At 46.7% G+C, this 15,917-nt stretch overlaps 1 protein-coding gene across 3 annotated transcripts in view; it reads left to right on the plus strand.

Moving 5' to 3' along the window:
* The window catches only part of CWF19L1 (CWF19 like cell cycle control factor 1), a 131,108-nt gene that overhangs the window by 66,882 nt on the left and 48,309 nt on the right, over positions 1-15,917 (plus strand). For all 3 annotated transcript variants that reach the window (XM_075013480.1, XM_075013482.1, XM_075013481.1), the window contains 2 exons: positions 3,083-3,223; positions 6,247-6,358. In XM_075013480.1, coding sequence (XP_074869581.1) covers positions 3,083-3,223; positions 6,247-6,358 — 253 coding nt within the window. The remainder of the gene's footprint in view (positions 1-3,082; positions 3,224-6,246; positions 6,359-15,917) is intronic.

The following is a 15,917-nucleotide window of genomic DNA, read 5'->3' on the forward strand; positions in this document are numbered from 1 at the left end:
TACTCTTGTGAAATCTGCTCTCTATCCCAGATTTTCAGAATCGGGGTGAAGTTGTTTTTGGAGCTCTGACTTGCCTCTTTAAAGACTTGGTCAGGGATTCCATCTAGTCTAGTTGCCTAGTTGCACTTCGTTGCTTTGATAGCAGGTTGGACCTCGCTCGGGGTAGGAAGTGTTGTAAGATCATCCCTTGGTGGCTGATGAGGGATTTGGTCAAAGGACTCTAGGACCATGGTGGAGGGGCCTTTCAAGAGCCCTCCAGCAAGAAGCAATTGCTTCATCGTCTTTCAAGAGCTGGGTACTGTTCATTGATCTCAGATGATTGATGGTGATTGAATCTATGGATCATGGTTTCTTGGTCTGTAGAAAGCTTTGGTGCCATTGAGGAAACCTCTTGTATTGTTGATGTCTGTGAGATTCTGGAGTTCTTGTGCCTTCTCCATCCATCATTGGTTTTTCGGAGTCCTTGTTTTATGTTGAACTTCTGCCTCCTTTCTTCATTGTGCAGTTGATGTCACTTTGCCAGGCCCTAAAGACTTTTCTTTTCACCTCAGTCAGGTGTTCAGTTTCTACATCGTTCTCTTTCCTGGACTTCGTAGCCAATGGTTTCTCCACAAACTCCAATGATGACATTTTTCTATTGCGACTAGTGTGGGTCCTTTAGAGTGCTATCTGGAAGTCACTTCATCTCATGGGATCCTTCAAGCCTTGTACGTTGATCTTTTGTTGGATCAGTTTCCTGAGTTCTGTGTTTGGTGGCGATACTAATTGCCATCGTGGGTTGAATTAAGTGGTGATCAGCTTAGCATTCATTCACTTAGCAGGTGAATAACCCTCGTTGTCACCTGGCTTGCCGTTTGTCTCTGAGGAGCTACTTGGACCGTTACCTACATTTGGAATATTTTTTATGACATCATATACTGGAACCATATAACTTGAACACTGTTGCTGTGCATATATTTTACAAGGAAAATAATGACCGGCAAATAATTTTCAAATATCTCACATGACATATTTGCACAAAATTGTTACAGTTGTGGGCTAGAGTGAATAAAGGAGTACCATCTCACAAGGTTAAAGTAATTTGAAAAAAATCCTTAAAATTGTAACTGACTTTCCCTGCCTCATTGTCTCTCATCCTTACCTTCCTCATATCTAGTTTATCACTTGTCCCCTCCTGCCGTCCAGCTGCGTTATGAACTGAAGTGTCTTGGAAACCTTTCGAATTCACTGAAGATATTGTGGACTTTTTGTTTGTTTGTGAAGGGCAGAAGGACAAAAGCTAGAGAATAGAAATCCAATTGATGAAATCTTCTGTAGCAAAAGCATCTGGATACGTTTTTCAGAAGGGCTCTGTGTTAGGCTTTTTGTTGTTGACATAGGTAGGGCATTATTGATCCCTCCCAAATATCCCATTGTGTGGCATTTGAATAGTGCGTCAGATCCTGCTGTCTGATCCTGGAACATCCCTTGAATACACATGCACAGGCATAGTCTCAATCAATCATTTGATTTTGAATGAAAAGAATACAGAATTAAACCAAAAGAACAAGTTGCCAGTTTTTGTGACAGCAAACTCATTTCTAGTCACAAGAGCTGTTTGAACTCTTCCTCCTTGCTGGTCTTTTGAAGGAAGCTTCCCGCTTGTCTCTTTTAGTTCGGAAGCAGCATTTGACACTTTGTAGCTGTCTTCTTACTTAATAAAATCAGAATCCGAATTAACATTGAAGGATCAAAAATACACTGTCTCCATGTTTGGATACAATGCCAGCAAACTGAGCTATGATGGGTTCACCAAGGTGCAACTGGGATCTCTGTCCGTCTATCTCATCCGTCTGGGCTGTCTCTCACAGTGCATTGCTAGTGAGAAGTAGCAGACCCTTTCAGGCTATGTTAGCGCTCAGCATAACAGCTTGCGAAATCGCACATCCAGCTCTCTGAGCTTTTCATGAATCTCATCGAGAACGGCGCCAGCAAATTTCTCAGGACCCAAGCTTTGGACCCTGGAACTGTAGCACCTTCCCTTGATCAGAAGCCTGACCATGATGAGTTCATTGTGCAGTCCATCCCTGTCCCGACGTGGAGAGGACACACACAAGAGGGATACGAGAGGGAAGAAATGGCATCATGCTTTTGTCTATTTTATCTCATCAGTCCTGGAAAACACTAGCTCTGGCATGCCTGGTGTGCTTTGCTGAATCACAGGGTTGAGCAGTCCCCCTGGTGTTCTCCTGTGAGCACAAATCAGAATCAAGCAGTCCTTATTGTGTTACAACATGCTTGTGCACTGTCATTGAAGTGTAAATCCCTTGTTTATTATTCTCTTTTGGTCAATAGCTGGTTTTGATCGTTCAGCACTTGCCTGGGTGTTGGTCACCTCCTTTGTCGTTGACAGTGGAGAACTGGCACTGGGCAACTTCCAAACATACAACATATTTCAACCATACCGCAAAATCTAATAACTTCATACACAGCAATTATATAGACAGAACAGTGGGTTTCAGCAGATCGTATATGTGTTTCATATGATAGCCTATGTGGCATGCTTTGTATTAAATTTATTGTAATTATATGACAGAGTAAATATAGGGTGGGTCTACGATGCTGCCTTAAGGAACAGAGTGGCACAGTGGCACCGCTTAAAAACCAATTCTCGTATTTTCCAAGCATACTCTTTAGTTAATGAAGGGTGTTGTAGGGGCTGGAGTGAAGAGAGACAATGGATGGGAAAGATTGAGGGCCTTTAGTGGCACTGGTGGTTTGAAACTATCTCCAGTCCAAAGTATCAAGCTGCTGTGAATTGGTGCAAAGAGTCCAAGGAACCTTAAAGAGGGAAAGGGTTTTTTGGGGCATGGAGGGGCAAACAAGTGTTATCAGAATAATAGCGACTCTTCCTTATTCTCTCTAAGCCACTTAATGGGTACTAATTTCAGATACACAGTGGTTTTTCAAATCATCCTAAAAATGGGAAAGTAAAATGAATTGAATGCTTGTTGTGAAGCTAGTGGTTCATTTTCAGAGCCAGCATCTCAGTGCCTCTGGGCTTGCTGATTCTAAGTTGTCAAGTCATTTTTGTTTTTTCCAGTATCTCTATGCGTTCAGTATTTTCCCAATGAGCTCAATGGACCTCGCAGAGCTAGTGAAACAGCCACAGGATGTCACTGAGAACCCATATCGGGAATCTGGGAAAGAGGCACATAAATCAAAGATGCTCTCAGGCTCAGAGGTACATTATGTTCAGCCTTCGTGTGTATGAGCAGCTTCTTTCTTCTGCAGCATAAAACTGGGCTTGGGGGTTGTAATCTTTGAGTCTTTTCCATCTGAAGTACTTCAGATTTCTGAGCAATGGTTTGGGTTGATGCACAATACCAAGAACAGCCTCTTTGTGTCCTGTGGAATTCTACATGGACCACAAAGCTGCTCCCTGCCTTTTTGAATTGTGTCAAGACTGCAGGCCATGTTTCATTCGATCGCAGTAACCAGGCTGGTTTCTAGGACTTGTTCTCCATAGGCCTCTTTGCATGCTGGCTCCACGTAGGGGCAGGCCTCCACAGTGAAGTTAGAGTGACTATGATAGGCATAGTTTTTATATCAGGGGATCACCTTAGATTCCTGGTAAACGGTCAGTGGAGCCCTGCATTCTACCAGTTTTATTTCCTCTATGCACTGTCTTTTTCCCATGAGTGCTTCTGTGCCTTCCTCAGGCCTCTGCATTCATAGAGCACCACACAGGGAATCCAAAACTGGAGAAATCCGTTTGGCTCAAAAGGAATTATTTCAGAGACTTTCTGTGGCCACTGTGACACAGGAGGTCAGACTAGATGTTTGCAGTGGTACATTCTGGCCTTAGATTCATAGATCCATGTATGAATTACCCCTTTCATGTATGTCGTGGCTTGGTCTATCCATTGTGCCATTTGGGGCAGAGTTACATGCTCTACATGAAATGATGTGTACTCGTGGTGCTGTACATATATATTATTTAATGATCACCAGCAATCTGAGTAAATTAGAGTCAAGATTTTCCAAAACAGAGTTCTGAATTTTTCTGTTACTAATGCAAATTTGTAATATTTTAATTTTTAGAAGAGCAGACTCAGAATTGTTAATTATGGCAAAGACTCAGTTTTTCTCAGTGAAAATCATATCTGTGATTTTTCTGCCACTTAAAAAGCCATGTTAGTTCAAAAGTTTGCACAGTAATGCTTGTGTATCGTATCTGTTCTGTGAATGTTGTGAAACTGAATTATGACTAATATTCACTGCAAAAATCTTTACCTCAGTTACCTAACACTACTTCCTGCTCTCCCAGAACACTGAGGTTGTCTAAATTTTAACTTTGCAAAACCCAAGGAATGGTGCTGAGGTGGTGGTTGTTTGTGTCTTCCCGACTGGCACCCTCCCCTGTCTTACTGGGATCTGCCTCCCACTTAGCAATAAAGGAAAGCCAGTTTGGTCTCACACACTAGCAGCTGTTTGTGACCCTCTTGAGAGGTGTAATTTCCAGGCTGAAAATCCATATAATATTATGCCCCTGGAAAGCATGCAGAGTGGCCCACAGCTAAATGCTGGTGAGTACAGCAAGGAAAATCTTTTGCTTTCTCCATCCTCCAGTAGGGTTAAAAGCAGTGAAGAGCAGACACAGCGTTGAGTGTCTCTTTCTTCACATAATATAGCGAACAGGCCTACAACAGGTGGCAAACTGTAAGTTAAGTTATGTAAGATTACATACTTTGTCATAAAAAAACCAAACAGTCCTGTAGCACCTTAAAGACTAACAAATTTATTAGCTTTTGTGGGTAAGAGCCACTGTATCACATAATTACAGACTATACCATTAGGTATCCATTCAAGGAAGCTTAGGTAAGGTTGTATAGGCAACATTAATTGTTTTGGCAATTGATAATTTTAGATTGCTTGACTCTTAATGTTCTTTAAACATAATTTTTGTTAATTTGTTAAATTATGCTTGCAGACGCTTTATCATATATACTACTGTGAAGTTTGTCAGAATTATGATAAAAATGAATGCCCTAGTTTCAGTGTCAAGTTGGATATGGAAAAATATCTTCTGAACAAGTCATAGAACACTACAGCTCTGAAAGTAAGAGGAGCAGCTGAAATAGGAAAGTGGAATAACTGTTCTAGATCACTCTCCAGATGGTCTTTGCTGGGTTGGTAGAAAAGAAGATCAAACCATTATGCTCAATGTATCAATTATTTGCTGAGTAACAAAAAACCTTTACAAAAAGATCTTTTTCTGTGTATTGGGGCTTCATCTAGGTATGTTAAAGTGTAACTGGTTAACTGGTAAGCCTCATGCTAAACAGGTGAGACATACTGGTTATGGTTGACTGGTGTGGGCAGGGGGTTGCTCCAGCCCCACAGGGCCACTGTGGGCAGCAGGGCTCTGACTCAGCCCAAGTAGCCCCATCTGCAGTGGCCCTGGGGCGGTAGGGGTGGCTGGGGCAGCTGCGGTCCCCCACAACTGACGTGGACTGCTCTAGCCTTACTGGTGGACTTTGGAGTGCACATAGCTGCTGCCGATGGGGACTGCTCCAGCTGGAGCACCCCTTGTTCACTGTGGATGAGGGCTGCTCTGGCTGCTCTGGGGTGCCCCCCTACCCACAGCAGCACCTCAGGCAGGGCCCTCTAGCCACACCAGAGCATCACTGGTTCCCAAGGTGCCATGAGCTGTGGTGCTCCAGCCCATGTGGGAGCAGCCTCCTCTGCCACCACCTGCCCCCATACCTGTTTAATAAGTTAACCAGTTAAACCTAGCATTTACCCGGTTAACCCAGTGGTGTCCATGACAAATTTACCCAATTGACACAGCTCTCCTCCCTCATGAGGAAACCCCCCACCCCCCGACCACCACCACCACAGCCTGGCGTTGCCGCCCCTCCCTCTCCCCACCAAGCGCCACTGTTACACACTCCACAAGATTACTGACTTCAGAGCTGCCTGGGGCTGAAGCCATGCCGCAGCTGGACCCCAGCCACCTCAGCTGCTGCCCCCAGGCGCTTGTCCTGCTGTGTAGTGGGGCGCATGCACAGAGCAGCTGGAGGGGCACCCCACAAGTGCGGCTCTTCTGAGTTGCATTTGCCACATCCCATTGCCCCGTTCGCCACATGCGACAAATGGGAAGCGTATTGGACACTGCAGGGTTAACCTGTTAAACAGGATTTAACATCCCTTGCTTCATATAGACAGAGCACAAGTGACGTTTGGTTTTATTTTTCTGAATAGGAACAACCAGCTTGTCAGTTTTTCTTTGATTTGAGCAAACAGCGTGGAAAAAAGCGACAGTCAGATGGAAAAGAAGGTCAGCATTTCCAGCACAAGCAGCCTAGGAAAATCTGTGAGTATCAGACTTTTGGTGCTTTAGGAAAACTCCCTGGAATCTACCCCAGAAAAATAAAGCAACAAAAAATATTCCTGAGTAGTAGTTGTTCTTCAAATAGCATCTTTATGGCGTGCTTGTGCCCCTAATAGGAAGCAGTTGGTAGCAGTGTCCATTGAGCCTACACATGTAGTCTTCTTTCCTAGTGGTCTGCCTCAAAGCTATGTAGCACTGTGAGAGCAAATTGCCCTGAGAGGCTTCTCAACCTCCTTTGGTCTTGAATGGAAAGTATAATAGTCCTGTTGTCTTCTTCACTGCATCAGTGTTAACATAAACTGTAATATATTCTACACGCTTCCTCCTCTTCTGGAGCTATGAAATATAAGTTTTCTTGTTTTTTCAACTCCTAGATGATTTCTTATCTATGAGTGAATTTTAACAAATGAAGAAAATATTCTCTCTGTGCCTGCAGAGGAAGCTACTGCTGTGAAAAATTGGCTTAGCAGTTGAAGGAACTCTGTTTTAGGGCGCCTGGCTAATGATTTTCACCAATCCAAGGGAGTGACATTGTTCAAAACATCATCAGTAAGCATGTACTGAATAAATGGTTTCACTCCAGCCCTGAAGTGTATTATTACTGACAGAACTGAGGAGTGATTTTGAGATGCCCTTGTCATGACAGCAGGATCATCTCAGAAGTTAGATATCTACCTGTTACATCTGGGGCCAAAAATGTTCACAAGAAAATGAGGTGGGGATAGTGTTTGATCCATTTGCTTCCTTATTGCCAGAAGTTTAACTTTCTTATGAGGTAGTTCTGTCATCAGCTTATCTTGAAGTACCTTTCAAATTTTCACAGCATGAGCATACAGCAGCAATTTCTCTGAAGTTAAATGGTGTGGATAATAGGTTTCAATATACAGAGCATATCCTCTGCATTCCTTTTAATCCAACGTAAGACACTTTGGATAAGATACATCCATCTATTTGGAATCATAGAATCAGAGGGCTGGAAGGGACCTCAGGAGGTCATCCAGTCCAGCCCCCTGTTTCAAGCAGGATCAACCCCCACTAAGTCATCCCAGCCAGGACCTTGTCCAGCCGAGACTTAAAAACCTTGAGGGATGGAGAATCCACCACCTCTTGAGGCAATGCATTCCAGTGCTTCACCACCCTCCTGGTGAAGTAGTTTTTCTTAATATCTAACCTACACCTCTCCCCCTTGAATTTCAGACCATTGCTCCTTATTCTGCTATCTGACATCACTGAGAACAGTTTCTCACCCTCCTCTTTAGAGCTGCCCTTCAGGAAGTTGAAGGTTGCTATTAAATCACCTGTAAGTCTTCTCTTCTGTAAACTAAACAAGCCCAAATCCTTCAGCCTCTCCTCATAGGTCTTGTGCTCCAGCTCCTTAATCATTTTTGTTGCCCTCCACTGAACATACTCCACTATATCCACATCCTTTTTATACTGGGGGACCCAAAACTGGACACAATATTCCAGATATGGCCTCACCAGTGCTGAATAGAGGGGTACAACTACTTCTCTAGATCTGCTCGAAATTCTCCTCCTTGTGCACCCCAGTATGCCATTAGCTTTCTTAGCTGCAAGGGCACACTGTTTCCTCATCTCCAGCCTTTCATCCACCATAACCCCTAGGTCCCTTTCTGTCGTACTACTGCTGAGCCAGTCATTCCCCAGCCTATAACAATTCCTGGGATTCTTCCGCCCCAGGTGCAGGACTCTACACATCTCCTTGTTGAACTGCATCAGATTTCTTTTGGCCCAGTCTTCCAATTTATCCAGGTCACTCTGGACTCTCTCTCTACACTCCAACGTATCTACTTCTCCCCCTGACCTTTATGTCATCTGCAAACTTGCTGAGGGTGCAGTCTGAGCCCTCATCCAGGTCATTAATAAAGATGTTGAATGCCACTGGCCCCAGAACCAAACCTTGCGGCACTCCACTTGAAACCGACCGCCATCCAGATATTGAGCCGTTGACCGCTACATGTTGGGCCTGACCATCAAGCCAGTTTTCTATCCATCTTGTAGTCCAAGGATCCAATCCATATTTCCTTAACTTATGGACAAGAATGTTGGGGGAGACCGTATCAAAAGCCTTGCTGAAGTCAAGGTATATCACATCCACTGACTTCCCTATGTCCATAGAGCCTGTTACCTCATCATAGAAGCTACTCAGATTGGTCAGGCAGGACTTGCTGCTGGTGAATCCATGTTGGCTACTTTTGATCACTTTCCCCTCTTCCAAGTGCTCCAAAATGGATTCCTTGAGGATCCCCTCCCTTATTTTCCCAGGAATTGAGGTAGGCTGACTAGTCTATAGTTTCCTGAATTGTCTTTCTTTCCTTTTTTAAAGATGGGCACTATGTTTGCCTTTTTCCAGTCATCCGGTATGTCCCCCGATCTCTGAGTCTTCGAAGATAGTGGCCAAAGGTTCAGGAATTACATCTGCCAATTCCTTCAGTACCCTCAGGTGCACTAAATCCAGACCAATGGATTTGTTTACATCTAGTTCTTCTGGATAGCTCAGAACTTGTTCCTTCCCCACCAATGGCTGCCCTCCACCTTCCCATACTTTCATTGTTTTGGATCATCATGTGGGAGTTTACTTTGTCCGTGAAGACTGAGGCAAAAAAAGCATTGAGTACTTCAGCTTTTCCTTCATCATCTCTCACTAGGTTACCTCTCTCATCCAGTAACGGCCCCACACCTTCTCTGATAAATTGTTTATTTTTAACACGTCTGTAGAAACTCTTCTTGTTACTCTTCACATCCCTTGCCAGCTGCGGTTCCAAATGTGGTTTCGCTTTCCTGATTACTCACAGGCATTCTCCAGCCATATGTTTATACTCCTCCTTAGAATCACAGAACAGTAGAGCTGGAAGAGACCTAAAAAGCCATTGAGTCCAGCCCCCTGCTCTAAGCAGGACTAAACCCATCAGATCAGCCCAGCCAGGGCTTTTTCAAGCCAAGACTTAAACACCTCCAGGCATGGAGACTCCACTACTTCCTTGGGTAGACCATTCCAGTCCTTCACCACCCTCCTAGTGAAAAAGTTTTTCCAAAAGTTCAACCTGGACCTTCCCAACCGCAACTTGAGATGATTGTTCCATGTTCTGCCATTTGTGACCGCTGTGAACACTCTCTCTCCAGCTTCTTTGCAACCTCCCTTCAGTAAGTTGAAGGCTGTTATCAAGTACCCCCTCAGTCTTCTCTTCTGCAGACTAACTAGTCCCAATTCCCTCAACCTTTCTTCATAAGTCATATGCACCAGCCCCCTAATTATTTTGGTCGCCCTCCACTGGACCCTCTCCAGTGTGTCCACATCCTTCCTTTAATTGGGGTCCAGAACTGGACACAGTACTCTAGATGCCGCCTCACTAAGGCCAAATAAAGAGGAATAATCACTTCTCTGGATCTACTGGCAATGCTCCTCTTGATGTAACCTAGTATGCCATTAGCCTTCTTGGCTACAATGACACACTGTTGACTCATGTACAGCTTCTCATCCACTAGAACTCCCAGGTCCTTTTCTGCAGAACTACTACTAAGCCAGTCGGACCCCAGCCTCTAACAATGCTTGGGAATCTTCCGGCCCAAGGGCAGGACTCTGCACTTGTCCTTATTGAACCTCATCAGATTTCTTGCAGCTCGGTCTTCCAATTTGTCTAAGTCAGTCTGGACCCTATCCCTATCCTCCAGCATATCTGCCTCTCCCCCTAGCTTAGTGACATCTGCAAACTTGCTGAGGACACCATCCAACCCCTCATCCAGGTCATTGATAAATATGTTGAACAGAACAGGATCCAGAACCGAACCTTGGGGCACTCCACTAGAAACTGACCACCATCCTGACATTGAGCCGTTGATCACTTTCCACTGGTCCCAACCTTCTAGCCAGTTTGTACTCATCTTACCGTGCATTTATCCAATCCACATTCTTCATCACTTTCCACTCCTCCAAATGCCTCAAAATGACAGCCCCTCCATGATTTTTCCAGGGACTGATGTAAGACTGACCAGCCTATAGTTCCCTGGAGCATCCTTCTTCCCTTTTTTAAAGATGGGCACTACATTTGCCTTTTTCCAGTCATCCAGGATCTCTCCTGATCTCCACGACTTTTCAAAGATAATGGCCAATGGTTCATCAACAACATATGCCAACTCCCTCAGAACCCTCGGATGAATTAGGTCCAGGGCCCATGGTTTTATGCATGTTTAGCTTTTTTAGATAGGTCCTAACCAGTGCTTTTCCCACCGAAGGCTGTCCACCTTCATCCAACAGTGCATCACTTATTGCATTAGTCCGGGAGCTGTCCTTGTCCATGAAGACAGAAGCAAAGAAAGCATTAAGTACTTCAGCTTTCCTTGCATCATCTGTCACTTTGTTACCTCCCTCATCTAGTAGGGGCCTCACGCGCTCTCTGATCACCTTCTTGTTCCTAACATGCCTGGGGAAACTTTTCCTGTTATCCTTCACATTCCTCATGTGTCGCAGTTCCAGTTGCTCTTTTGCCTTCTTGATAATTGCCCTACGTTCTCGAGCTATACATTTATATCCCTCCCTAGACACCTGTACAAGTTTCCACTTTTTGTGCCTAAGTTTTCCAAGGATTTCCCCATTAAGCCAGTCTGGTCTCCTACCATATTTACCTTGCTTGCTGCTGATTGGGATGGTTTCTTTCTGCGCCTTCGACAGGGCTTCCTTAAAATGCTGTCAGTTTTCCCAGACTCCTTTTCCCTTCATGGTAGCATCTCAGGGGATTCTGCTCATCAGGTTTCTGAAGGACTCAGAGTCTGCTTTTCTGAAGTCCAGGTGTGTAATTTGCTGCTCTCTTTCCTTCCTTTGGTCAGGATCCTGAAGTCTACCATCTCATGATCACTGCTTCCCAGGTTGTCAGCCACCTCTACCTTCCTTATTAGTTCCTCCCTGTTTGTAAGCAGCTGTCAACTTAGTCAGTTGTCCACATTTCCATTTCTTGTATGCATCCTTTTCGAGTTTAAGCTGACTAAGGATTTCCCTGTTAAGCCAAGCTGGTTGTGTACCACGTTTGCATTTCTTACTATGCAGCGGGATGGTTTGTTCTTCTTTGACTGGTCCCCATGGTGCTCCACATCAGGTGTCAGGCTCGCCCAGGCGCCGCAGATCGGAGATTTCCAAGCCGTGTCAGATCGCGCATTCTCAGATGCGAGCTGGCCCTTCACATGCTTTCAATTACATGTGCGATCCGATCTGGTCCACGCCAGTTCCTCTCAACTGCCAGCGGCTAGAGATGGACTTCACTTCGGCTCCAATGGCTGAAAAGATAACAAAACGTTTTACTGGTTATTAGTTGTCAGTTCTTTCCTGTTACTTCCTTCTTGCAAAAAGAGAACTGCTTTTACTGTATATAGTTTTGAAAAAAAGAGAGCGAGAGAGGAGAGAGAAGGAGCGTGGGAGAGCATCTAAGGCTGGGGCCTTCCTATCTCTAACTTATCAGGTTGTTCAATCTTATCTACAGTTGTTGTTTGCATTTAGCTGTTACTCAAATACCCTCGTTACAGTTAGACTGCGTTAAGCTGCTTAACAAAGAGAAATGTCTCCAGCGGGTTTCAAAAAATGCGAGTCCTGCTGTGAAACCGTGCCAGCCTTGCACGGCCATAGCAAATGCATTCGTTCTGGGCGAGACCCACATACCCCAAAACTGTCCTTACTGTTCTAAGCTCATGGCTAGAGCAAGAAAGGACAGGGAGATGAGGCTAAAAATGATTTTATTTTGCAAAGCCCTTCAGCCTGAAATGACTGAATCATCTCCTCTGGAGGTGCCACAAAAATGGAAGGCAACCTCTTTCACTTCCTCGGGTTCAAAGAGGAAGAAAGTATCACCTACTCAATCCTTGCCTGTATTGCCCTTAGGCAGCACAAGTGAGGCACAGGTCTGGGGCACACTTGCCACCAAAGGAACTGAGAGACCCAGGGAGCAAAAGACAGTGCCGGGATCTCGGCCTGTCATGGATGTGGCACTGAAGACCCCGCAGGATCCTAAGCATCCGGTGACAGAAACAACAGCACTGAGGGCCCCAGCACTGAGAACAACAATGGAACCAGGACTGTTGGAATGAGCACTCCCGGTGCCGACTACCTGTGCAGCAAGTGCACTGAGCTCAGTACAGCTGGCACCGATATCCACACCAAAACCCGTGGCACCGCAGATAACACGACTTTGGCACAGACCAACCGTTCCAAGAACAGAGAAAAGCACGCTCCAGGACTCAGCACCGAAGCCCATCACTGGACCTGCTCGTCACACCACTCTCTCCCAGCTCTCCTGAAATGCAGATGCTGGAGTGGCCAACAACAGTGCCATCACCCTTTCTGAGACTGCCGTCTCTGCCCCTGCTGCCCCTCTGCCCCTGGCTCAGGCATCCTTCACCTGAATCCCGGCATTCATATAAGCTACATACATACCCTTACAGAGCGTCTCCACCTATGTCCACGTCATCTAGGAGATCTCACTCCTCCTATCACCACGGATGCAGGCGACGCTCACTCTCCAGGTCCTCAACACCAAGGCCATGCTCTTGCCATTACGCGCACACATACTACCATGAGGACTACCATCAACATCAGCACTACTCAAGGTCCAAGGACAGATCCTCATATCCACGTCCATCACTCAGATGTTCCTTATCCCCCCCGGCCAGGAGGGAACATTTCGCCCCCAACAAGGGAAGGCACGGAGCAGGTTATAGATCCTCCTGCAGAACGCTTTGGGGAACGATGAGAACAAGGGGTATCGGAGGAACAAACAGAGGCATATCAAACAATTCTTCTTTGAGTGGTCCCCGTGGGTGTTCTACAGTAGGTGTCGGGCTCGACCCGGCGCCGCAGCTCGGAAATTTTCTAGCAGTTTCCTTCGGATCACACATGCGTCGATGCGTGCTGCTCCTTCATGTGCTCTCGGTCATGTGCGCGATCCAGTCCCCGCCAGTTCCTTCTCAACCGCCAACGGCTGCAGACGGAATCCGCTCCGGCTCCAACGCCTGAGACAGATAAGACTGTTAATTCTTAGTTGATAGCTTGTTTTTACTATTATATGTAAAAAAAAAAAAAAAGTAACTAAGTAAGAGAGAAGAGGAACGGAGGGGAGAAGAGCGGACAAAGAAGGCTGCTTTAGGCTTTCCGCTACCCTAAAGGCCGTAAATGTTATTTGTTTTAAAAACACTGTGATTAGCAGCTAAGTACCCTATTAACAGTTAAAGACTCACCGGGATGTCTTCCTCGGGGTTTAAGAAGTGTGAGTCATGCCGCGAGGCCGTGCCTGCCTCTGATGGGCATAGTAAGTGCATTCGTTGCCTGGGGGAGTCCCACGTTACTCAGAAGTGCTCTCACTGCGCTAAGTTTACAGCCAGGGCCAGGAAGGACAGGGAAATGACGCTCAAAATGATCTTGTTTGATAAGGCCCTTCAGCCCAAACCACCAGAGAAGCCTCACACAGAAGGGCCCTCAGGGTCGCACAAAAGGAAGGCAGCTTCTTTGACCCCCTCTGTGCAAAAGAAGAAGAAAATCTCCCCGGCTCGATCCTTGCCGGCAACCTCAGTGAGCAGGACGAGTGGAACGCAGAGCCCTGACCCGCGGGCTGATGATAGTGGCTGATGATAGTGGCAGCACAGTTGCGCACGCGGCCGTGGCCGGGCCTCCGACTATTCAACAGTTGGCACCGAGGGCACCAGCGCGGCAAGCGCCAGAATCGGTGGCACCGTCTCACGTGGCACTGGCTCTCACGGCGCCGACAATGCAAGGGCACCCAGCACGGGGCCAAATGGCGCCGGAGGAAGCTACCCACGTGGCACCGCATATGACGGCACCGGGTGCGGCACTGACATCAGGGCCGAGATCCCCGGCACGGGAGGGGGCGGCACCTACCCTGCAAGGACGGGGAAAAGCTAGGGCTAAAACCCGGCACCGCAGTCCATCTCCGGGCATTGCTGCGCTGCCATTGTCACCCAGCCCCCACCCCGAGATACACACACCGGACGGCAACTCCAACGGCCTGTTTCAGACCCCCCTCCCCGTTCCTCCAACCACCATCGCCTTGGCTCAGACAACCTTCACCCTTTTTGGGCATGGATGCCTACGAATACTATCACAGACCATCTCACCATTATCAGTGTCGTCAAGGAGATCGCGCTCTTCCAGACATCATAGGTACACACTCCGATCGTGGTCCAGATCTCCATCACCGGGCCCTTGCCTGTGTTGTTATGGCCGTCTTCATCATACTGAACACTGACATCGGATGTCCAGATCCAGGGGCAGATCCCCACCCACACCTCGCCAACACCCCCGCATACACTCTCGCTGTGGGAGAGGAACGCAGTTTTCCCAGGCGGAAATGAGTCCAGAGTCCCGAGACCTTCCTTCACAACCCACGAAGGAGCAAGCATACCAGCAAACTCAGGAATCAGAGGAGTTGGAGGAGGTATATCCTAGCAGCGCCTCCTCGTCCTCCCCAGATGAGGCAGTTGTCCCCGGAGACATCTCCCCCCGGATGACCTTAAACAATTCCAAGATCTGTTCAAAAGAGTAGCATACACGCAGGACATTCAAATAGCAGAGGTGCAGGAGAAACATCATAAACTCCTGAAAAATTTGAGACCCCTGGCTTCATCTAAAATTGCCATCCCACTGGATGAAGCCATTATGGAATCAGCTACTAACATATGGCAGATTCCAGCCTCCATCCCGCCTACGAATAAAAGGGCAGATAAGAAATACTTCATCCCAGCCAAAGGCATGGAATTACTGTTTAGCCACCCACAGCCCAATTCTTTGGTGGTCGAATTGTCTCAACAGAGGTCAAAGACGCCTCAATATAAATCAGGGGGGTCAGATAAAGATGCAAAGAAATTAGACCTGTTCGGCAGAAAGGTCTACTCCTCCTCTACCTTATTACAGAGAATGGCAAACTATGCGGCACATCTATCAAACCATAACTTTGACAATTACTCTAGACTTACTTCTCTCATGGACTTCCTCCCAGAGGACAAGAAGCCAGTGCTAAAGGTGATCGTCCAGGGGGGCTACGCAGCCTTGTGAACGGGAGTTCAGATTGCCCTGGACATGGCGGACACACCTACACGCTCAACAGCCGCAGCAGTGGTGATGCGTAGGGAATCCTGGCTCCAGACATCTGGTATCCCCAGAGATCTACAGGCGAAGATCGTAGATCTTCCATTCGATAACCAAAAGTTGTTTGCAGAATCAACTGACTCTGTCCTACACTCTAGCAAAGATTTGAGGGCCACACTTAGGACCCTGGGTATCTGTACTCCACCATACAAGAAAAAGAAATTCTACCCCCAGCAAAGGCACTACGCTTACCAACCACAGCGTGCACACTATCAGCAAGGCTATGACCAAGGGCGCCATCAACAGCAGCAACAGTACAGGGCCCCCAGACGACGTTCCCCACAAAGCCGTACACCCTCAGGACAAGCCCAGAGACAGCAAGTTTGACGGCTATGTCGAGGACTGCACTATCAACACCATCTCTCAATGCCACTCTCACCT

The sequence above is a fragment of the Carettochelys insculpta genome, chromosome 19 (assembly GCF_033958435.1).
Source record: "Carettochelys insculpta isolate YL-2023 chromosome 19, ASM3395843v1, whole genome shotgun sequence".
Lineage (NCBI taxonomy): Eukaryota > Metazoa > Chordata > Testudines > Carettochelyidae > Carettochelys > Carettochelys insculpta.